Source organism: Theropithecus gelada, chromosome 8 (genome assembly GCF_003255815.1).
Source record: "Theropithecus gelada isolate Dixy chromosome 8, Tgel_1.0, whole genome shotgun sequence".
NCBI lineage: Eukaryota > Metazoa > Chordata > Mammalia > Primates > Cercopithecidae > Theropithecus > Theropithecus gelada.
This window is the reverse complement of record NC_037676.1, coordinates 7,889,385-7,915,322: the sequence shown is the minus strand read 5'-3', so window position 1 is coordinate 7,915,322 and position 25,938 is coordinate 7,889,385. Positions and strand designations below refer to the sequence as shown.

General features: G+C 42.0%; 1 protein-coding gene across 1 annotated transcript in view; it reads right to left on the bottom strand.

The window, feature by feature from the left end:
• Nucleotides 1-25,938, bottom strand: part of CSMD1 (CUB and Sushi multiple domains 1) — a 2,061,182-nt gene that overhangs the window by 745,471 nt on the left and 1,289,773 nt on the right. Inside the window, exon 7 of the mRNA XM_025393463.1 lies at nucleotides 11,862-11,939. Coding sequence (XP_025249248.1) covers nucleotides 11,862-11,939 — 78 coding nt within the window. The remainder of the gene's footprint in view (nucleotides 1-11,861; nucleotides 11,940-25,938) is intronic.

Sequence of the window (25,938 nt, the reverse complement as noted above, 5' to 3'; positions counted from 1 at the left end):
AAGTTATTGAGTTATTTTCTTTTATAAAATTTGATGAAAATTCATGTGGTACATTGCACTTCTAAAAAGTAGTGGTGGAAATGCAAAAATGTATACTTCTTTTTTTAGGTCTGCCATCATCTCTAGGTGGTTTCTCATTCGCTATTTGAGGTAAAAGAATGCACTCTCTAGTCATTACACAAAGTGAGTTTCTCCCTTTAGTGAATCAATTATATTCTTTAATTGTATGCCGAAACCACTTGAAAAGCATTTTACTTCTATGGTTACGATTCAATTTGACCATCTGTAATCCAATCAAGCTATATATTGTTTTATGTATTTTAATAGATCCTTTTTTCCGGTTATTTAAGCAATTATATTATGTAAACGGTATGATGAATAATTGAGGAACAATCTTGTTTGGCTTCTAGTTACCAGTGATGCTGTTCTTAAATGTATCTAGACATCAATCCGCTTCACAGCAATATTTTCCATAGCATTTGAAAAGATATTTTAGCTCCTGCAGTGACAAAGGCCTGTTTAGAAACTGCAAGCATAATTTACTTACCTGATTGATGAAGCAGTTTTTACAGTCTACTATATTCGTGTTATATGGAGATGGATCTTTGCTAAGAAAACAAGGGTCTTTAACAATTGCAAAACTCCGAATTGTTACATTTTATGATAGAGCAAAGTAGATTAGAGCAATTATCCTTCTTGTTTTATTAAGCCTTTATTCTACTGTTAGAGGTTAATGGGGCTATTATTTTTCCCACCATCAAAATCTGCTTTAAAGCAAGATCTACAGCACTTAGTGCTAGAAATCTGGCACACGGATTAGCAGGCATGCCTCTTTCGGCAGCAGTGTTACTAATCACCGTGGCCACTGCCATTCAGATAAATCGCACGTTCCTAATACAACACTCAGGTCCCTAAAAGCAAGACCTGATGATGAGAAGCATTCCCGGTAACCTAGTAACATGCCTGGTATCCCTAACAATATTATTGGGAAGCAAAATGTGTTTCTCATAGATGAGTAAAGCGGATCGTGTTTATTACAGAAGATTATTCATATGCGGGCTAATAGAGTGAAAATATATATCTGGTTATCTGGAAAATTATGGCCTGACAGAAATGTCCATGGGAAATGATTTCTGAAATAAAGTTTCTGAGCTTGAAACTACGTAAGCATCATTTGCAATTGATAGGATTTAGGGGACGTGTCACAACTTCTGTTCCCTGGTATCCTGGTTTCCAAGTCAGGCATCCAGGCTGATGAAGGTCCTCACTCCATTCTCCCTTCCCTTCCTCCCACCCTCCTTGCTCCCACATCCCACCTCCAGCTCTGGATGGAGGGAAGCACTCTGCAGAAGGCAGCATGCATTTCACTGAAATTCTTCAAATGACCTTCCTAAGAACAAGCATGTCTCAGCCATTGACTCGGTAACAAATGAACTCCTTCAGCAGTGGGACAGAGGAAAATTAGTATATTACGGCGTGTGTTCTGACCGACTAGAGCACACAATTTAGACTGACAATTAGTTTTTATTACCAGCTGTTATCACCTTGTGACAGAAACTTGAATGATTTCTCATAATTTTACTGTTTCCTTCCATGCTGTGGGTATCATGATTCTGAAAACACTGTGTTTTATTGACACTGATGAATTATTTAATTATTTGTGCTTTTTTCCCATTTAATACATTTCATTTTGATAATGGGCACAGTTTTCTCTTAGCCAGTACCCAGCAAAAGTCTATAAGTAAGACATTTCAGTCACAGAGGAGGTACTTTAAAGAGGACTTGGTGGCACCTCACACGGTCCTGCTTTCCTACAGCTTTCCATCCTCTATTTCTACGGATTTCTATATTTCATGGGTTGATCTACTCATATTTTGAAAGATAGTGAGTTTCCATTTTTAGTCAATCATCAATAAATGTTGCTACCGTTATGACAGCACTCTGCGTGACAAATATGTACTGGAGATTTGAAACACCACAAGACTGTAATTTTCCCCGGGGAAGGAACAGATGCTGATCCTCTTTACGACACCTTCTGGATGCCCTGCAACAAGGGACTCTTTAATGCGTGAGTGAAGATGTGAAATATAAAAATCTAATTGAAGAAATACATGAGCACCCTCTTCCCACATGACACGCCGGCCCATAACTATATCCCTGGGTTATTCAATTCACCAACATTTACTGAGCATCTGTTGTGTACCTGGCACTCTTAAAAATTCTTAGTAGAGATCAGAGAACAAAGTAGAACATATGCCTGCCCTCATAAGAATGAGACAATGGGATTTGGGGAAGTCGGGGGAAGAGTGGGAGGGGAGCGAGGGATAAAAGACAACAGATATGGTGCAGTGTCTACTGTTTGGGTGATGGGTGCACCAACATCTCACAAATCACCACTAAAGAGCTTACTCATGTAACCATATACCACCTGTACCCCAATAACTTATGGAAAAATATAAAAAATAAGTTAAAAAAAAAAGAAAATATACCTGCCCTTGTGGAGTTTAGTTTATATTCTCCTGGAGATGTGAGAGAAATTAAATGAATAGGGTTACTTTATGTGTGTGTTTATGATACACATACAAGTAAACACACACTTATATGTATGATATATATGATACGTTATGATAAGTTAAAGAACACGAAAACAGAGCAAGTATCGGGAGAAGATAGAAGTTGTGGATGCTCCAGTCAATGGCCATGCCACCCTGAATGCACCTGATCTTGGAACCTAAGCAGGGTCAGGTCTGGTTAGTACTTGGGTGGGAGAAGTTGTGGATGCTCAAGATACATGATATTTAGGTAGGGTGATCAGTGACAGCTGCCAGAGAAAGTGAATTTTAAGAAATGGTGTGAGGGAGGGAGGATGTGATGTGGCTTCTTTGGAACATTATTTCAGGTGGAGGAAAGAGGAGAGCAAAGACCATCGGGTGATTTCGTGTCTAGTTTCCTCAAGAAACAGCCTAGAAACCAAGAGGACCAGGATGCGAGGGTGGGAGGAAAGGAGGTCTTTGGGTCTTCATGAGGAATTTGGACTCACTCTGCCTGTGATGGGAAAACTTTGAGGGTCTGGAGCAGAGGAAGAATGTGGTTCTACTGATATTTCACCCAGATACCTCTGGTTGCAGGGTGGGACCTTGTCAGGGCAGCGAGAGGCGGAGGATGATGAGATGAGATGGGTGAGAGGCAATGGTGGTTTGGAGGTAACAAGAAAGGCTTGGGACATGTTGGGGGACGGTCAGGGCTCACCAAGGGGCCGGAGAGACGGGTGGCATGAAGGTCTAGGGACTGAATGCTGGAAGTCACAGGCTTCTTCTGTGAAAGGTAAGAGTGAGAGAGACGCCTGTTAGACACCAACGTGACACCCAAGTAAGCCCGTGGATAGAAAGTTCTGGCCTGCAGAAGAGAAATGCAGGTTAAGCCACTAATCTGCCTCAGACCATTCTGGGATTGGACCATCTTGGGACAACTTTCCGAAGATGAACATGAGTAAGCTGGTTGTCTTCTCTCTTTATTTCTCATGGTAGCCCTATTCATGAGAATTCATGGCTTCTCCTTTCCTTTCTCTCAGCTTCCACAGGTCCCAGAGAGAGGACAGGTGCTGAAGTCTGTCCCTGGGCTGAACTGAACCTGCTGCTGGTGGCTACGATGCTAAACTCAGAGGCTAACATGAGGGCAAGAGACTCTTCAGAATATCGGATTAAACCTTATTTTTTTTTTTTTTTTAGCACATTGGAATTTAACAATTAAGAGAAGATTACCCACTAGTATATTTTATTTGTTCATAAATTATTCCAAAAAAGACACTACAACTATGAATATTATTATTATTATGATAAGTGGATAAATACAAATGGAAAATTATTTTCTAAAGTGTATTTCGGAAAATGGTTTGACCAGTCAGGGCATTGAAAAAAGACAATCCAAGCATTCTACAGTTATAATTACATCATTAAGTGTATACAGTAATTGAGATATCACTTTATGTAGCATTCTAAAAACAGAGTTACAAGTTTTAAGATCTCTCCCTCCAAATTATGCCTGAGCCACAAGAAAAGCCAGAGGGAGATGGAACCACTGTATGTCACTATGAAGGACAAGATTCGCCCAATTGCTTTCATGAACTGAACTGTCTCTTTGGAAACTTGGGATGAATATCATTCGGTTTTGCTTCAGGTCATTTTTTTTTTCCTTTTCAAGGTAAGAAAACATTGATTGTCCAATAGAAACAAAGGGCAAGGAAGTGAACAGTTTATGGTTGAATACAGGAGAATTCCAGGGGCATTTATTTTATAACGTTCTGTTGTTATTTTTCCCAGGGGCATAAAGGCAATGCATTATACTGCTCAAATTTCCACATTTTTAGAAAATCAGCTTTTTATTAAATAATGGTTCTGGATTAACTGCTCCACCCTGCATGGCTATAAACTGTGGTAACTGCAATGCTCCTTCGTACACAGCATGTGCCATCAGCTCATCTGAGTGAGCTACCACAAATCAAGATCGAATTGGTCATTTGTCTTTAACTTTACATGTGGAAGAATCTCTAGTTCAAAAATAACAACCAATGCTTTGTTTATCTTCGTTCCTACAGGTGTATATATTTTGGAGTTAGAAGGGCACCCATAGGTTATTTACTTTAGTAATCCTCACACTGAGGGCTGCCAAAACTGGTTTCTGCCAAGGAGAATGCTCAGAAGAAGAGAAGAAATGACATGTACTGTTACCATCATTAAAAAACAGAGAATGTTGGCCAGGTGTGGTGGCTCATGCCTGTAATCCCAGCAATTTGGGAGGCCGGGGCGGGCAAATCATCTGAGGTCAGGAGTTCGAGACCAGCTTGTCCAACATGGTGAAACCTCATGTCTACCCAAAATAAAAAAATTAACCAGGACTGGTAGCACGTGCCTGTAGTCCCAGCTATTCAAGAGGCTGAGGCATGAAAATCGCTTGAACCCAGGAGGTGGAGGTTGCAGTTAGCCGAGATTGTGCCATACTCCAGCCTGGGTGACAGAATGAGACTCTGTTTCAACAACAAAACAATATATACAGTGTCAGTTTAATAATTTCTTTGGCATTGAAAGAATCTACTCTCAGAATAAAGAGCAGTTCACCATCACTCAGGCTGAGGAAGAAGATGGGGGACGGGCGCTCACTCAGTGTATTCTGTGGGGGACGGGCGCTCACTCAGTGTATTCCGTGGGGGACGGGCACTCACTCAGTTTATTCCAGATGCCCTTTTTGAGACATAATGTTGCCCAAGTGCATTTTTTCCAAGATTAAAATAATTCAAAATTTAGAGCATGTAAAGCATCTGATTATAAAATATGTAGACATTTAAGATATTAATGAGTATCTTAATATCTTTGGGATTTTCTTCAAACATTATTGATTACAAGCTGGTGAAAAAGGAAATTTTAAATCTTCTCATTCTACACTTAATGTGGAGAGTCGCCCTCACCGCACGGAAGAGTTGAAATATCTCTAAAGACGCCAGTCGCGCTGCACTATGTGGTTAGGTTTTGTGCATGTTCGTGATGAAATGAATTGCAGAGGGTTGAAAGCAAGGCTGTGTAAAGAAGCTGAGGAACTTCGGTTCCCAAAGCAAAATTCACAAAAGACTCATCAGATTAGGAGACATAACTGAAAGAATCTATAGGGCTTTTGTTCCAAGGCACAGAGATTCTTTTCTGTCTTTTCATTCATTCATTCATTCATTCATTCATCCATCCATCAGTAGGTACTCGCTATGGACTGGTAGCTTGGGCTGTCAGGGGATGAGGAGGTATGGTGTGTGATAGCTGTGGGTCATAGATGTGATATCCGTGGGTCATGGATGTGATATCCGTGGGTCATGGATGTGATATCTGTGGGTCATGGATGTGATATCCGTGGGTCATGGATGTGATATCCGTGGGTCATGGATGTGATATCCGTGGGTCATGGATGTGATATCTGTGGGTCATGGATGTGATATCTGTGGGTCATGGATGGGAAAACCCCAAACCCTCAAGGGGCTCATCTTGAACTAAAGGTACAATCAAGGTAGGTAGGTCTGGGATAAAAATGTCACTGGCCCAGCAGGAAGAAGGAGAGGAAGAGACTAGCCTGTGGGATGTGCATGATTTCCAAACACAGGCACTTTTGACTTTCAAGTGAAACAAGCAGGAGTTAGTTTTAAATCTACTGCCAGGTATTACACATCTGTATAAACTTAACTCTCAGCTGGGTGCAGTGGCTCACGCCTGTAATCCCAGCACTTAAGAAGGCCAAGGCAGGAAGATCACCTGACGTCAGGAGTTCGAGACCAGCCTGGCCAACATGGTGAAACCCCGTCTCTACTGAAAATACAAAAAATTAGCCAGACATGGTGGCGCGCACCTGTAGTCCCCACTATCTGGGAGGCTGAGGCAGGAGAATCGTTTGAACCCAGGAGGTGGAGGTTTCAGTGAGCTGAGATCATGCCACTGCACTCCAACCTGGGTGTCAGAGCGAAACTCCATCTCAAAAAACAAAAAAAAAACAAAAAACTTAACTCTCCTAAGTTTCGTAATTAGAGCAGTCCTCCACCACTGTGGCAGAAGGAAAAATCAGTTAGCTAGACAGTGAAGGCTGGTCCTTGGAGAGGCAGCCAGCCTGAAAAATCACAGCTACAGGCAAAAATAGAGCAGCCTGGGAAAACTCAGGCTGCACCTGCACAGATGAGCAGGCATGTTCCAGTGCAGAAGCAGGATGCACCTGCACAGATGAGCTGGCAGGATTCAGCACAGAAGCCTTCTGTTCTTCGTGTGATTAGCGAGCTCCCAGGAAAAAGTTTCCTCCTTTTTTCAGGCATATACACAGTGGGCTCCATGAGAACTCACACAGGGAGGAGTGGGGCTTCCCTGAAACAAACCCACAGTTATACAAACAAGAGAAGTGGTGCTTTGTACTTGCCTAGGGACATAACCACAACTACACAAATAAGGGGTAGTTATGCAGACAGATTTACAGATTAGAAAAGTTACTCAAACAGCTACAGAGATGAAGAGTTTCTCATGAAAACTTTTGAATTCAGCTGTAAAAGCGGCAACCCATTCGGGATCCCCTCTCCCTTGCAAAGAGCTTTCTTCTCTCGCTTATTAAACTTTCACTCCAACCTCACGCTTTGTAACCATGCCCCTTAATTTTCTTGGTCATGAGACAACAAGCCTGGATAACACCTGAGACAATCAGACCAGTGACCTTGATCTGTTTAATGATCAAATAGCAAGTTTCCTGAGGCTGTCAGGGAAATTCTCCCATTCCCTGCTGTCATCTCTTTCTTTCTCTTTCTGCACTTCCTGAACTCTTACTGATGCCCCGACAGTGAACAGGGGTGAGGGTAATAATGAACAGGACTTTGGGTGGATCTGATATAGTCTGAGGGCATGGATTTCTTGCTTTGCCCAGTGTTTGTTTTTATTTTTATTTTTTAACATCTAGAACTTTGGGTAGAACTTGCCCTCTTTAGTTCATCAAAACCTTGAACATTTTCTATCACCATGACAGGGTCCCATCAGGAATCAGATGTCATTTGGAGAAGAACCCAGTAAGACAGGGCTACTTTCAAAGGCTCTGTTTACAAAAGGGTGAATCTGCAGACACCACCAGGGACAGGGAAGTGGCGTGGGAAGGAGTCACCACTGAGCCATGGCTGCTTTCTAGGCTGGAGACAACAAGGGGCAAAAGTTGGTGCTGAAATCCAGATGGAGATGAATGCATAAGGTCACCCTTTGCAAAGAGCTGTGACCTCTGATTTTTGTGCCTTGGAGCAGAGACAGCTTGAGGGGACTGCAGGAGGCAGCTCAGCCTCCCATCCATGCCCTGGTGCTTCCCATGGGCAGAATACAGGAGCTGCTAGCAGGGTCCACTCCTGCCTGGCTTTAGTGAAGCCAGCACTGGATGAAAACTTAACAGGGACAGCTTCACACTCTACAATGAACAGATAATTCCCTGGCCGCTGCTGTCACTTCTTTTACTGCCAGAGGAGTCTCATGAAGAAGAACGATCATAAACAAACAACAATGTCCACTTTACAGAATAAAAAATACTAAGATGGAAGAAAACAGAGGGGGGTGTGGAACAAGAGCTAACAGTGCCTGCAGACCCTGAGCTGGACATTTTCCATAAAGCTTTTGTCATATCTGCAACAAAACCCTTAGTTGGGGAAACGATTCTATCACTTCTGTAAGAGAGGTTTGTGTGCTGGGATCTAATCTCTAGAGTTTCAAGAGCTGTGGTCTCCCAGAGAAACCCAGATCTTGGGGTGATGCAGAAGTGGAGAGACTCAAGTTAATGGAACGGCTTGAAAAGGAACGAGGCCTCCATTGAAGGCACCAGCACTTCACTCCCTGTAGACAGAAGATAAAATCTTCACATCAGCAACAGGCATCTGGGCAGCCAGTGTCACCATGGGTATCAAGAATGTAAAGCACCTTCACACTTGGTCTCCTACAGATGGCAAGGGGTTCATGAGGAGCTGAAGAGAAAACGGGGCTCACGGCGGGAACTCCTAAGGCACGCACGATGCGGTGGAACGTGGCCTGGCCTGGCCTCCCCTGCCGTTCACCCCGTGTAGTTCACTTCCCGCCATTTACATATTGAAGGCCCCAAAGGCGTACAGAATGCCCACTGCATGCCACACTCTGGAACAGGCAGTTTACACACCTCCTGGTTTATGTGAGTGACAACCCTATGAAAAGGATTACTGGTTTATTAATAATTTTGTAAGCGATGACATTTGAACTTGACTAAGGCACATACTTGCACAGCAATGGAATCCTTGCCTCTCTCGCTTCAAACCCTATGTCCTTTCATCAGTGAAACAATTTCATTTTCTCCGTCATACCTTTCTCTGGAATGACACGTTACCATTGATTACCTTCCTCGTTTCAGAAGGCTCACGGTTTCCATTCCTCATTTTCTCTAATGATTAATTCCCACGTCTGACCAAAAAACTGTACTTTAATACTGTTAAAAGAGAGGACAGAATGCTTTCTAACACCAAATGAGTCACTATGTACATGTCAATCTGTGTTCAGATGAGGACAGAAGAGATAGTCTCCTTATTAAAAAAGAAAGAAAGCTCTGCCTAAATGTTACAATAACAGAAAAATCTGATGCCCGGTTGATCGGATATCCAACCTGATATTGATTTAATATAAGAGTTTGGCCGGATATAAGAGTTTGGCCGGTTCTACATTGAACTTTAGATCATTTGTGCAGGTTTTATCATAAAAATCGTTTTCAAAATATTGTAAGTACTATATCTCCCTCTACAGAACATTGTACACTAGAAGCTAACAATATTAAAATGTTAAAAAATTTTATTTTTTAAAAAAATCTTTATGCCTTCGACTGTTTTTCAGTTTTTCTCCCTTCAGTTTTCCCATCCTTTTCCAGTCTAATTTCATTAAAGGGTGACTGGCTGTGACTGTTCAATAGAAAGTGCCACACAAACATTTACAGATTGATTTTTTTTTTTTTTTTTTTTTTTTTGGAAGAGGGAGAGATCTAAGGGCCAGAGTGGTAGTCAGAGTGTGGTGGCTCCTGCCTGCCTCTGAGGGCCAGGGTACAGGTTTATCTCTCTGTCCTCCCAACCTGCTCAGAACTGAGCACAGACTATGGATTATTGTCACACAAGCAATTGTCAGGAAACCTAAAGTGATGAAGACGTAGGTCAATCCATAGTGTCGTTTTCAAAAGATTTTGATTGTTTATTTTTATTTATTAGTTTTAGCAGAATATTTGTTGCACATAAAACCTCATGCAGAAGCCTGCTGTAGCATACAGATGTAAACAGAATTGGTTGACCTGAGGGGGTTCAGATGTCCACCCCAGCCCTTCCACTAACTGCTAGGCAACGGAAAAAAAAACATGCACAGATGCAAAACACCAGGAGCAGGTGCACGCATGGAGCAAAGCTAGGAACATCACATGAAAACAGGCGCACCCACGGAGCTAGGCTAGAAACATCACACGAAAACAGGTGCACCCATGGAGCAAGGCTAGGAACATCACAGGAAAACAGGTGCACCCACGGAGCTAGGCTAGAAACATCACATGAAAACAGGTGCATCCACGGAGCAAGGCTAGAAACATCATGTGAAAACAGGTGCACCCACGGAACTAGGCTAGAAACATCACGTGAAAACAGTTGCACCCACGGACCTAGGCTAGAAACATCACAGGAAAACAGGTGCACCCACGGAGGTAGGCTAGAAATATCACAGGAAAACAGGTGCACCCACGGACCTAGGCTAGAAACATCACAGGAAAACAAGTGCACCCACGGAGGTAGGCTAGAAATATCACGTGAAAACAGGTGCACCCATGGAGCAAGGCTAGAAACATCACAGGAAAACAGGTGCACCCACGGACCTAGGCTAGAAACATCACAGGAAAACAGATGCACCCACGGACCTAGGCTAGAAACATCACAGGAAAACAGGTGCACCCACGGAGGTAGGCTAGAAACATCACAGGAAAACAAGTGCACCCACGGAGGTAGGCTAGAAATATCACGTGAAAACAGGTGTACCCATGGAGCAAGGCTAGCAACATCACAGGAAAACAGGTGCACCCACAGACCTAGGCTAGAAACATCACAGGAAAACAGGTGCACCCACGGAGCAAGGCTAGAAACATCACAGGAAAACAGGTGCACCCACGGACCTAGGCTAGAAACATCACAGGAAAACAGGTGCACCCACGGACCTAGGCTAGAAACATCACAGGAAAACAGGTGCACCCACGGACCTAGGCTAGAAACATCACAGGAAAACAGGTGCACCCACGGAGCAAGGCTAGAAACATCACAGGAAAACAGGTGCACCCACGGAACTAGGCTAGAAACATCACATGAAAAGGTTGCTAGGGAAGCACAGAAAACACAACCCAATGGGTAGAAAGTCCCAGAAAGAGCATGAGCAGAAAACAGCCCCTGCGGGAAGTCAGCCCACCTGGTATCTCAGTAGAGGGTACTCATCTCTTGTTTGTAAGAAAAGCGAGCCCTCAGTGAAGCTGGTACCCAGTAACTGTTATGACATGTGTAAGGGCATGGGGGGAGCAAAACCAGGGGAGAGCTGACTGCACCTGCAGAGAAAGAAGGGTCTGCACAGTGAGTCTCCAAGAAGCACACAGGCTGTCGGCTTTCAGCTAAAGGACAAAGGGCCCTCATGGCCGAGAAGCACCATGACCCAGCCCAGGCATGGCCAGGGGTTCCTATGGCTGAGTGATGATGAGGGGCATCGAGGACAAGGCACCAAAATAACAAGTGTGGCAGACACCTTCATTCCTCCCACAGCTATTGATCTGGTGTTTACCAGGTGCTGGGCACATGCAGAAGTCATCAGCAAGATATGTCTGCAGATCTTCTTTTCTCTTTGGAAAGACGCAGACATTGCCCGAAAGCTACTTTACTCTCCAGGCAGTGAATCATCGTAACATTTTAATAGACAAAAGACAAGAACAGACTTCTTTCCAGATATCGGTCTAGTCTGGTGTGTGTGGGGTGTGCTAGGACGGAGAGACTGCTATAAAAATGCCTGACTGTGTCACATTTACTTAAGAGAGCCATCTGGAAGGTCCAGACTCAGACAGTGATCAGGGCAGATGTGAGACATGGTTAGGAGTTAGAAGCAGAAGGACATTCCTCCCTAACAAAGTGAAGTTAGTGCCATGTTCTTTCTCCCAGAAAATATTCTTGGATGTAGAAAAGAAGAAAGAGACAATGTGGGGAAGGTGGTGGGTGGGAACACTTCTCCTTAACTGCTCCATTCTCTCCTCCGCTCCCCCTTTACCGGCGCATCAATCCTCGTATAGAAAGGAAAGGGACTCACGGACAGAGTTTTTATGGCTTCCGTCCTTGCTGGGCAGCATCTTGACTCCTCTTGACTTCAACTCAATCGCCTTTTTCACTGGAAGAAACAAAACCAAGCCATTAGTAGGTAAGACTTGGAGATCATAAAACAATGATGTATCCACACAGCATTTCCGGTCAGAATTGCTTTCTATCAACCCCTGAAAATGGGAAATGTTCTAAGAGGTGAATGATACCAAGCCAATGACATCCAAGAGCTTGTAAATAATTAATGCGAGGCTATCAAGCAGCAAGATCACATCTTACAAGATCCCATGTCAGAAGCTAAAAATAATACGTGCTGCCATTGACTTTACACATCCAATCCTACTGACCATGAGGAGTGGCAGATTCCACAAATCATTATCATTCCCCAAAGCGTTCAGGCAGATCACTCACTTGATGTATGCACCCTGATTACAGAGTTCTCTAAATTTGCTATACTCGTGAAAAAGTTTAGATAAAAAGGCCAGTTGCTCATTCATGTATTCATATATTCATTTAGTCACTTAAAGTTTAGCGAATCTGTATGGATGGGAAGCAAGTAGAGGAAAGGCATGCTCTACGTGCTGTAGATAAATTGCTAGACGCCGCCAGTCCCTCCAGACACTCTCTAGCCTGTGCAAAAGGCACATAAGATCCTGGTTTCTAGCATCATAATTCTAAGAGTTAAATATGTTTCTTGATTTACTAGGTCCTGCATTAAACATTTTAAGAAGTTTTTTTTTTTTCATTTATGGAAAAAAATGGGGGATCCATCCTGTGATTATAAAATAGAAAATGTTATGATATTCTAAGCAATCTCACACTTGGCTTTACTAAGTGCCCAATGGAAACATTTCTGAGGTCCCCATATGAGACTGGACCTACAGCAGCAGCCAGCAGGCAGATCGGCTGCAAATCTTTGCTTACCGCATGGTGGCCCCATGACCTGGGTGAGTGACTTGCCTCTGAGCCGGTAACTCTACGTGTAAACAGGTGTGAGGGTTAGTTTTCTGTGTGAACCTGACTGCACCACAAGGTGCTCAGACATTGGACCACACGAGATTCCGGGTGTGTCTGTGAGAATGTCGCAGATGATATTAACATTTGAATCAGCCGACTGAGGAAAGCAGATGGCTCTCCCCAGTGTGGGTGAGTCTGGTCCAATCAGCTGAAGACCCAAATAGAACAAAAGGCTGATCTGCCCCAGAGGAGGCAAGACTTCCCCTTGCCTGGTGGGCTTTAAATTGGACAGCATTTTTTTTTCCGCCTTCCGACTGGAGCTAAAACACTGGCTTTCCTGGTCTCCAGCTTGCTGACTCACCCCTTGCAGCTCTTCCGTCTTGTCAACTCCATAATCATGTGAGTCAGTTCCTTATAGTAAATTCTTATAGTAAATGTGTGTGTGTGTGCGTGTGTGTGTACACACCTGCATGTAAGGAGATTAATATCAAGTATATACAGGGGACCCCTGAAGCATACAAGGGTTGGGGCACTGACCACTGACCACCCCCCCACCACCACACACAGCTGAAAACCTGAGTATATCTTTTGACTCCCCCAAAAACCTAACTGAAAAGAGCCTACTGTTGACCAGATGCCTTACCAATAACTTAAACAGTTACTTAACACATAGACTCGTATCTACTTATATTTTACGCATTCATGACACACCTTTTTCGGATTTTGTTTTGTTTTGTTTTTAGGCTATAAGGGTTGTCTGCTAGTTTTGTTTTAATTGTTACAAATTTCCAAAAAAAGCTTCAGTATATTCATCGAACAGAATCTGAAGGTAAGTGGATCCATGCAGTTTAAACCCATGTTGTTCAAGGGTCAACTGTATAAATAAATATATCTACACACACACACAGGCACACACACATACACATGACCAACTGGTTTTGTTTCTCTGGAGAACTCTGACTAAATACGATGCCAGGATGCCAAGACTGTATAAAGCTGGAGATGATCAATGCACCATCTTTAGTCTGGTGTCCTGAGCCCAGCCGACTCAGTAACTGACTGTGTGTGGCAGTGATTGTTACTCTTTTCAAATCACTGACATTCGGAGGGCGGGGCTTAGGTGGACAGTTGTCCTTTGGGACTGTCTTCCCTCACTGATGTCACTAAGCACTTGCTTCCTCTCTGGTCTCCCTCTGCTCAGCCCCGTGTATTCTGATGCACCTGGAGACCATGTCTCTCAGGCTCTACCTCTCAGAGTTCCTGGTCCCATGTGTTATCTTCTTTGCAGCAACATTGTACAGTATTTTTCACTTCAGGAAGCATCCTCCATCCTTCCAACAGCCATCTGAGATAGGAATTATGATGCCGCCTGCTCATATCAGGAAGCAAGGCTCACAGGTGTATAGGGAAGACTATGCAGAATTTGAACTCAGATCTTCCAGTCCCAAACTCCAAACCCTTCCACATGGGCTACTGGCTGGGGGGCACGGAGACAGGAGGGCAGGGGCTGCAGGAGCTGGTCTGCCTGGAAGGAAGAAGGTGAGACATAGAAGCAATGCTGCCAGCTGTGCTTCTGTATCAAGCCTTGACCTTGTACTTCCCAGTCTCGAGAGTGGTGAGAAACACATTTCTATTACGTATAAACTGCCAAGTCTAAGATATTTTTCTATGGCAAAGATTTGCTATATTTCCTATAGCAATATTTTCCCCAAAACACGAAGACAAGTACTTTTCCTGGGTATTTTACAAGGGTAAGAGGGAGAAGTGAGAGACTGGAAGGAATATATTGAACGTTGAGGAGCTCTTCCCAACAGTGTGGCATAGGACTGAAGAAATAAGTCCAACGTGGTTACATGGTTCAAACAAACTGTTGTCATCAGAGCCATGAGTGGACCACAGGGATCCTGGCGTTGACGCTTGTGGAGGACAAGGAGGTGGGCCACCTAGATCTCCCTCCAAGGAAGGGCTGGCCAGAGGGTTGCTGCCCATCCTCAGCCCCTTTCAGAGAAAGCCCAGAGATAGACAGTCACCTCTTCCAGGCTCACAGCATCCAGTCCAGGGCCAACGCCATCCAAAGGGCACTGGGTCACGAACATCCTGCACTAAGGAACTCTCAGAGAGGGGCGTGCTGTGATGCAACCATGGCACCGGCGTCTTCCTCCTCTTCTCTTCTGCCTCTTCATGTGTTTTCTCATCCTCATCTCCGTCTTGTGGTGACAAATAACACAGGAAAGGGAACATGAGATGGGGAATCTGCTTCTGCTTCTGCAGTTATCTTGGTGGCACACTCAGATGCCGCCTGCAAGCTCTCCCCGGGATTATGTTTTCATCCAAAATGGTAAATGCATCGTCCTCACTTTCTTGTGCTGAAATAACTTTATCTTGAAGTTACTCAGGAGAGAGGAGATGAATGCACAATAAATAACAAACAAGAGAATCAATGGGAAATAATAAAGAGCATAGAACTCAAAGCAAATGTCATCCACCCTAAACAGATAAGACAAACAGAGCGTTCGCTCAGAATCTAAACAGAAAATGAGTAGTCTCTCGGGGACGATCACGGTATGTGAATAGACAGGACCTATCTGAGAGTTGAATGAGCTAATAAATTCCATACTTTTGCAAATGAGTGTTTTGATGCTTTGTAAAGCTACATCTCCACCAGGGAATATATGCATTTATTTATTATTTTTCAATAAGATGGTGTTATACTGCTGTAGATTATATGCTCCCCTGAGTTACAATTTGTTTCAAGTTACCACGTTCTCTTATTGGACAGCTCTGCTAATCTTGGCAATGTTGCACAGAAAGGGAAGGTGACTTGTGCGTCCTGGGTCCACCAGGTGTCTGGACACTCCTCCCCACACGTCCTTTGGGTTCTCCTCTTTTCTTCCTTCCACACCCCTCCTCCTCCCCCTCCTCCCTCCAGCTCCCCTCAGAGCTGGGCAGAGAGATTTTCATTTGCAAAGAAATAGGAGAGACAGAAGGAGAGAGAAAGAAACTAGAGCTGCAGGAATGCAGGAGAAAGATAAGTCACCTATGGGAAATCCCTGCAACAGTCTGTTCTTTCCCCTGAATTAATCTATTGAGTCGTTCATTCTCAGATCTTGGAATGAATGATAAAAATATTTCGTGATTGATAAAAAAAAGATAGTTTTTGTGTCTAATCTCAGACCTGCTAAATCACAATCTTTGGAGCTGAGCTTGGCCCTTTTAGCTTTATTTTGTCAGTACAGTTATCTAGTTTTCATATGACTTTTTGCTTTGTTTTATTGTGTGGAAGATAACTTCAATACACGCCAAAGTTAGTCTCACATTCCCTGGTGTCTCTTGGCTAAGGGGATTCCTTAGTAATTCAGATTCAACAATTTCAAATAGATTGTTGTCTCCAGGGGCAAGGGCTGGGGGAACTGGGGAGATGTTGGTCAAAAGATGGACAATTTCAGTTTGACAGAAGAAATAAGTTCAAGAGATCCCTGGTACATCATAGTGACTGTAGTTAATAACAATGTATTTTGTGCTTCAAAGTCGCTGAGAGTTGACTTTAGGTTTTCTCATCGCAAACCAAGAAGGATGTGAGGTTAAAAAAAAATTCCCCAAAACCACAAACAAAAACTTGAAAGAGATATGATGAATCTCTTTTCTGATAACAACATTTAGGAAGGTAAATTCTGGGGAAAGTATTTTTAGTTTAAGGGCTGAAAAATCAAAAAACACAACAATAAATATACCTAAGGGACACATTAATTTTGTTGTTTCATTCACTTTAGTTTGCTTTTTCTTTTTTCTTCTACATCAGCTGCCTTCACCATAATCTCTCAGTGGTTAGGTTAAAACACACTTTCTGTGGGTTGTTTGAAAATGTGAGGAAACCGATACTATATTGGAATGACAGTGGATTCTTATTACTGTTTTTAAAGTGACAATAATGTAAGAAGTGAATATAGCTATTTCTACTTGATGCCACTTCTTTCTCTGTCCTCTCTAGCTGGAGCGTCCTGCCCTCTTTTGTAGCCCCTTGGAAAGCTCAGCCTGCTCCCTATCCCTCCCTGTCATCCTGCTGCCCCATCCCCCACAGCCAGACATCCACCTTCCTCAAGATCCACTGAACTTCCGAGACCTCTCTTAGGAAACCAAGTCCTATCTTCTGCTCTTAATACACCTGTACCTTCCTGCATTCGATAATATGACTCAGTGTCTAAAAGAAGCTTTACCTATAAAGGTGAGCTCAGATAACCCCAAACAAATAAATAAGATGCAAAATTCTTTCAAACAAATGTAACATACTGAACATTAGGAGAGATACCATTGCAAATCCTCACAAATCACAGAGGAAATTGTTTTGTGTTTAGAAACCAGCTACTTCCAAATCTGAAGAATTCAGGGTTTGGAAGAAATGGGTGAAAAATATGAATCTTGTGTCTTGGACTTTTCATTAATTCACAGGTTTACTGTAATTTTATCAATGCCTCTTCTAGGCAAAAAGTTTTATTTAAGTACTGCACCAAAAAAATATTTACTACTATTGGTAGCAATAATACTGAAATCCTTGTAAATCCTTAGAATTGCAAGGGCTCACTATGCAGATAGATAGATAGATATACATCTACACCCATATGTATACAATTGTGTATATATAAATGTGTAAAATGTAAGTATATAACATATAAGTTTATACATATTTATTTTATTTTATTTTTTTGAGACGGAGTCTCGCTCTGTCGCCCAGGCTGGAGTGCAGTGGCCGGATCTCAGCTCACTGCAAGCTCTGCCTTCCGGGTTCCCACCATTCTCGTGTCTCAGCCTCCCGAGTGGCTGGGACTACAGGCGCCCGCCACCTCGCCCGGCTAGTTTTTTGTATTTTTTTAGTAGAGACCGGGTTTCACCGTGTTAGCCAGGATGGTCTCGATCTCCTGACCTCGTGATCCACCCGTCTCAGCCTCCCAAAGTGCTGGGATTACAGGCGTGAGCCACCGCACCCGGCCTATACATATTTATAAATTTAAGAACATATTACATATTATATACATATATAATAAACTCCATATATAATATATAAATGAATCTATTGAGCTCCCACTGTCAGATATACTATTGTTCTCATTTAATTTGTCTTACAATTATTTAATCAATAGATTTCTATTAAATTTGAGAAGTAAGCAATCACATTGCATAAGCTACTATTCTTTTACATCTACCTTTTTTTTTTTTAATAGTATCAGAGCAAATGGAATTTCCAATTCCATTATATGTATTAACTTACATTTGAGAAAACAGTATATTTGGAGTTTTTTGACCAGGCGTGGGGGTTCACATGTGTAATCCCAGCACTTTGAGAGGCTGAGGCAGGGGATCACCTGAAGTCAGGAGTTCAAGAGCAGCCTGGCCAACATGGTAAAACCCCATCTCTACCTGGCCCCCCACTACCCCTCCCCGCTACACACACACAAATTAGCCCCAGCCAGGCATGGTGGAATGCGACTGTAGTCCCAGCTACTCGGGAGGTTGAGGCATGAGAATTGCTTGAACCCAGTAGGCGGAGGTTGCAGTGAGCTGAGATAGTGCCACTGCATTCCAGCCTGGGCAACAGAGTGAGACCCTTTAGTTTCTCAAAATAACAACAACAAAAAGAATCTTTTTAATGGCTCATTGGTTATTTGGAACATTTTTGGTCTAGTTTATGATTGCAAAATGGAAATTAAACTTTTCTTGGATTATCTCACAGCTTTATCAATTTTTATTTTTAAGTGAAACATGTTTTGAACACAATACACCTGGAGAAATTTCAGTCGTTTACATTGTTTAACTTTTTTTTTTTTTTTTTTTTATACTTTAAGTTCTAGGGTACATGTGCATAATGTGCAGGTTTGTTACATATGTATACTTGTGCCATGTTGCTGTGCTGCACCCATCAACTCGTCAGCACCCATCAACTCGTCATTTACATCAGGTATAACTCCCAGTGCAATCCCTCCCCCCTCCCCCTTCCCCATGATAGGCCGCGGCGTGTGATGTCCTCCTTCCCGAGTCCAAGTGATCTCATTGTTCAGTTCCCACCTATGACTGAGAACATGCGGTGTTTGGTTTTCTGTTCTTGCGCTGGTTTGCTGAGAATGATGGTTTCCAGCTGCATCCGTGTCCCTACAAAGGACACAAACTCATCCTTTTTTATGGCTGCATAGTATTCCATGGTGTATATGTGCCACATTTTCTTACTCCAGTCTGTCACTGATGGACATTTGGGTTGATTCCAAGTCTTTGCTATTGTGAATAGTGCCACAATAAACATACGTGTGCATGTGTCTTTATAGCAGCATGGTTTATAATCCTTTGGGTATATACCCAGTAATGGGATGGCTGGGTCATATGGTACATCTAGTTCTAGATCCTTGAGGAATCGCCATACTGTTTTCCATAATGGTTGAACTAGTTTACAGTCCCACCAACAGTGTAAAAGTGTTCCTATTTCTCCACATCCTCTCCAGCACCTGTTGTTTCCTGACTTTTTAATGATCGCCATTCTAACTGGTGTGAGCTGCTATCTCATTGTGGTTTTGATTTGCATTTCTCTGATGGCCAGTGATGATGAGCATTTTTTCATGTGTCTGTTGGCTGTATGGATGTCTTCATGTTTTGAACACAATACACCTGGAGAAATTTCAGTCGTTTACATTGTATATTGTTTAACTTACTCTAGGATTCTGTTTTCTCTAGGAGCATTTACACTGTAATAAATTATTTTCAAATATTAGAATTTAGAATTGCTTTCAAAATGTTTAATTTATTCATTAATAAATACAATTACATAATCCCCTTCCCCTCCAAATTTTAACATTTCTCCATTAGATTTCATTGTGTTTTACACTGAGGAAGAGTCATCAAAATTCAGATCACCTTATATTTTAAACACACATTTAATTATTTTTTTGCCAATTTTTCATCGAAGTACCTCTCTAGTTAAACAATCTAAGACCCATTAAATTTCTAAGTAAGCGTTGAGCCAATTTCCTATTCTCTGCTAATTATTGTTAATGTGTGATTTGCGCTGACACACTGTAAACATCAGTAGGAGCTATGTCCCTACCGTGGCTATTTTCCTGAAGGATGGAACCATCTTGCAGCCTAAAACCTGAGCCTCCGTGTCTGTCCTAAAGTTCATCACCTTGAAAACGTGGTTCTGTCAATTTTTTCCTCTTCTGCATGATCATTTTTTTCTTTTCTGCATGACTAACCCAATTATAAAAATGTGTTGTTCCATTTCCTGTCTTTATAAACTAAGACAAAGCAAGCAATTATTATTATTTTATTTTTATTTTCATTTATGTATGTATGTATGTATGTATGTATGTATTTATTTATTTAGTTTGAGACAGAGCCTCACTCTGTCATCCAGGATGGAGTGCAGTGGCACAATCGGGCCTCACTGCAACCTCCACCTCCTGGGTTCAAGTATTCTCCTGCCTCGGCCTCCCGAGTAGCTGGGATTACAGATGCCCACCACCACGCCCAGCTAATTTTTGTATTTTTAGTAGAGACAGGGTTTCACCATGTTGGCCAAACTGGTCTCAAACTCCTGATCTCAAGTGATCCTCCCACCTTGGCCTCCCAAAGTGCTGGAATTACAGGCATGAGCCACTGTGCCCAGCCTGCAAACAACTTTTTAAAAGGCACGTGGCCTGCAGACGGACAGGAATCTTTCCCTCCACATTCCTCTGCGGCTGCTGCAGCCCATACTCCTGGTGGACAGGAGGAAGGAAACCTCTCAGATGAATGGTTCTCTTCGCATCTCTTCCCATTCTCTCTTAAATCTCATCAGCCGTAATTTCTCTGTTGCTAAATCTTTTGGTCGAAAGTCCATCCTCCTGTTCACTCTGTTTTTGTTTTTGTTTTTTTTTTTTTTTTTTTTTTTGAGATGGAGTCTCGCTCTGTCGCCAGGCTGGAGTGAGTGGCGCGATCTCGGCTCACTGCAAGCTCCGCCTCCCGGGTTCAAGCCATTCTCCTGCCTCAGCCTCCTGAGTAGCTGGGACTACAGGCGCCCGCCACCACGCCCGGCTAATTTTTTGTATTTTTTAATAGAGACAGGGTTTCACCGTGGTCTCGATCTCCTGACCTTGTGATCCGCCCGCCTCGGCCTCCCAAAGTGCTGGGATTACAGGCGTGAGCCACCACGCCCGGCCTCCTGTTCACTCTGAAACAATCAGTCACTTTCTCCTGAAATCACTTTCTGCCCTTTGCTTCCAGAACTTCACCCTGTTTGTCTTCCTTCTAATTCACTGGCCGCTGCTTGTTCACAGGGATGGGTGTTGCCTATGGTACTTTAGCATTTATTGCCATATTGTTGCTGGAAAGGGGTCCTGATGCGGACCCCAAGAGGGGGTTCTTGGACGTTACGTGAAAAAGAATTCAGGGTGAGTCCACAGACTAAAATGAAAGCAAGTTTATTAAGAAAATAGAGGAATAAAAGAATGGCTACTGCATAGAACAGTCCTGAGGGTCGCTGGTTGCCGTTCTCATGGTGATTTCTTGATGATATGCCAAACAAGGGGTGGACTATTCATGCCTCCCCTCTTTAGACCACACTAGGTAACTCTGTGATGCTGCCATGGCGTCTGTAAACTGTCATGGCGCTGAGGTGAGTGCAGCCGTGAGGATGGCCAGAGTCACTCTCGTCACCATCTTGGTTTCGGTAGATTTGGCCTGGCTTCTTTACTGCAACCTGCTTCATCAGCAAGGTCTCTAAGTAAGACCTGTATGTAATGGCCTGTATTTAAGTAATGGCCTGTATCTTGTGCCGACCTCTTCTCTCATCCTGTGACGAAGAATTCCGTAACCTCCTGGGAATCCAGCCCAGCAGGTCTCAGCCTTACTTTACTCAGTCCCTACTCAAGATGGAGTTGCTCTGGTTCAAACACCTCTTGACAATATGATTCATTTTTCCATGTAAGTCTGTTGGTCACGCATCCAGTGGAAGTAGGCAGTCATCTAATAAAACATTATCATCATTGGAATTATCAAGAAGAGTAACAGTTTTTAAAAATATTTTGTATATGGTACTAAAATGTTTGAGTATATCCTATTTAATTCCACCAAAATGTTATAAGATTTATGCCATTGTGACAATCATTTACAAAAAAATAAAACATGGAGGTACAAAGAACTTAAATAATTTAATAGAGATCACAAAGCTTGAAGTGGTAGAAGCAGGGTTTGGCCTGGTGAAGTTTGATACTAGAACCTGCTGGCTTTTAACATAACTCAACAGTCTGCTTCAGAAATTATACCCCTTACTTTAACCACACCTGACACTTAAAATCTTTATTTTCATCGATAATTATTACAGTTTCTTTTCATTGATAATTATTACATTTCAAAATTATATTAGTAAACATACCTTCCTATTATGCTAACTTTATTATATTCAGATTTTGATTAATCAACGCTTTAAACACTTTTCTCAGAAGTATTTTAATGAAATAGTTGTTTAAATATGCTTAAACATCTATTAATACTAGTCCCATTATAAGAAAAGATATACACTGAGTCACACAGTATTTTCTTTTTCTTTTCCATGAAATGCTTTTATTTATCATTTATTGTTAGAGTGAAATATTCATGAAGATATTGTTGTTGGACTTTCTCCTTAGTTCCCCTAAAAACAGGGTCTTTGTCACATGACCATGAAAGATTAGGGTCACAGGTTATTGCAGAATATTTGGGGAAATTTTTAAATAATCAAGAAGAAGAAAGTAACTGTGTAAACCCATCACCATAAACAACCACTGTTAGGATGTTTATGCATTTATTATTAATGCTAAGTGCATTGTATATATAAGTTGATAGGTGGAGACACTCACATAATATTGATAGAATAAAGTTGTTAACGTTTGATTATTCTGCTTTTATGACCTCTTTGAACAGTTTTTCCTAATATATTTTAGTAGATTATTCATAATGTATTAAATTCCTTTATCATTAGAAATTAGTTTTTCTCACTTACTGCAATTGTACATTACACCAATCACCTATCAAATTCTGGGCAGTTTTCAAGAATAATTTGCTAGAAATAGAATTTTTTAGTCAAGGCCGTTAATCTGCTAGGCCAAACTGATTTCTAGAACTATAGTACCAGTTTATTTCATCTGGTGTAAATAAGAATATCTTAACTAAAGCCTCTTTGCCCACATTGTTTTGGTACATAAAAGAAAATGTTCAGTAATTTGGTAGTTGAAGATGTTATCTTATTTTTATTTGCATTTAAAATAATGCTTTATTGGATCATTCTTTGGGATAAATCTATTATTGGCTCATGGCCTGTCCATTACTTTATGAGCAGCTAGTTGTTAGTACAGTAACTCTCTTTTTTTAAAGTCTGGAAATAGTTGTCTTCACAAGGTTATTTGGACTGCAGCTCCCATTGTCAGCTTACAGATATTCAGGCATCCTGCATTTTTTTATTAGATTTTTGATGTCCTTGAATAGGGACCTGTGAGAAAAACTGACAACCAAGTTATAGGGACCAGATTATCAAATTTTATTTCTACTCTTAAATCAGTCAGTGTCCTTTCCTTGGTCAGGGAAATCATTCTCCGAAAGCCCAATGTTATTAGTCAACTTTTGCACCAGGAAAGACACAGGTACTTATTTACTATACTTGACAATGTGAACCATTTGTATTGTTGATGCTCCTGATTGGTTATCAGAATCTTTTAATTTAATGTCACTCAATAGCACCACAAATTAAAAGATAAATGTCTCATATATGAAGTTATATTATTATATGAATCGTTGTCTCAAGGTAGTATGGAGGATTAGTGTGAGAATGTCCACAAATCTTTGATGACTCAACTCTTTACTAATGTAAAGGGTAATTAGCGCAAGATGCTTTACTGGAAGAAAGGCCATTAACTATTCATCTCACGTTTCCTTACCAAATCAGGGATCCCATTTAAATAATGTATTTTCCTGTGATTTAAGTTTTCAGACATAAGCACATTCAGGATCTAACTTGGCACCAGTTGGGATTTAAAGATTATTCTACTTAGTCTTGTAGTGATCTATTGGTTTACACCATCGGAGACATTTTAAACCCTTTCCCTCCAAATAGAGGGAGAATGGAACGACCCAGAAGATAAGAGAGGGCGAAGGAGAGGAAGAACAAGGGGTGAGACAATGGGCTCAACAACAACATTCTTCCTGCACTCTACGTATTGAGATGTAGAAAACCCTCCTGAGGTGGTAAACAGGTATCTGAGACAATTCACAAATTCCAAGAAAGATTTTGTGTCCTTTTCTATTAACTCATTCTTCTTTTCTATACTTCATTGCATTAAAGTCTTTGCCACTATAATTTCCCAAATTTTCCTACTGGGATTATCAAAAGCCATTTCACCTCGCAAGGTGAAAAACGTTTTTACAAAAATCCCAGTTTCAGCAAAAAGGCCACTGCCCTAGAAGTCCAGAGCTCCAGCCTCACCCCTGAGATGTTCTGAAATCCTGAGCCACAGCCTTGGATTTTTTTCGTCTGTGAAAGGAAGGGCTTGAATTATTTTAACGACCCTAAAAGTCTAATTTCTCATTATTTTTCTAGGCAGATAATGCAGAATCTCAAGAAAAGTAGGTGGAATTTAATTCAGAACACAGTTCCCATTTTCCCTGGACCATTCATTACAATGCAGACTTTGGGAAATTAACTTCAGCGACTCCTTCTGACATGTAAGGGCAAGAACACACCTCCTGCAAGAGTGTGGTGATGAACGAAGAAGATGCTCTATGCACAGAGGAAAGTGCGCTCTGGGCAGGGTGGTCAGATGAGTTCGGGGAACAGCAGGGGTGTCATTCACATAGAACACACTGTAGCCCCCGTATCAGCCACATACTACGTACAAACATATACTGGCGGCTTTCCATTCCTCCTGTGTGGAAGGCATTTCCAGTTCTACGTGTGTCCAGTTTTTGGATCTTTAATAGGAAAAATCTCATGCACAGTGGATTTTGAAGTTCGTTGTAAGAAAGACTTAATCATTGTTCTGGAACTCATTAGAGATGTCACCTTGGCAGGTTAAAAATGCCTCTGAATCCCAGATTCCTCATGTGTTTAATAAAGATGATCACCACCTGCCCCTCAGAGCTGTTGTGAGGATTACATGGCATGGCAAATAGAAGCACCTAGTGCAATATCTAGCCCACGTAGTTACACAAAGTGCATGGAAAATACTTTTCAGAAAACGAAGAACTTCCCAAGTCTTGTTACATTCAACATGGAATGTTGGTGCAACTCTTTATTCAGCTTTTCCCCTTAAACTTCACCACACACAGGAAGCTGGGGATGAACCTGTCCACTCCCTGAGTAAGATGTCCATAGAATTGGAAACATGCCATGCCATCTTCACTTGCAATGGAGAAATTGGCACATCTTACCATTTAATCAATCAATAGAGCTTACAGAAGAAAAAAGAAAGGGGAGAGAGAGGAGAAGCTACTGGAACATGACTTCAGCAACTCCTGGTACTGCTTCTGCCTTTTCTATCTTTGGGGAATAATAAAAGCTGTCCAAGCACAACAACCTCACTGTAAACTATTTCCTTTAAGCACTTTAATAGAATACATCTGTCTTTTCAGATCTGTGAACAACACATTCAACACTACCCACTTCCTCTCTGCTGCCATAGACCTTTCTCTGTCTCTAACACTGGGGGCTAACCTTCTCAAACAGGGGTGACACTTCACAGTAGGAGAAAGCTCACAGTATTGGTTGTCAAAGTCTTTATTCTAACACACACACACGCGCACACGCGCAAACACCAGCACATTTCTCTTCCACGACCCACGGGGAAGCCTGAACGATACGTAGTTTCAGGCATGTACACTAAGCCCTGGGAGACTCATTTCACAGAGAAAAGTTGTAGAGCCTTCAGTTGCTGACACAATTCAAAACAGCTTCAGGAGATGTGAACATCTAACAGTTGTGACTTTTGAATAATAGGAGGATCAGGTTGTCCTGAAACACCATTTTTTTTCCTCTAGCCTCTGCATGATTTTCAAATGAAGGCAATTTTATTTGTGAAACTTCTAAATCCAATCAGTTTTTCCCCCCTTTTATAAGCAGCAATTCC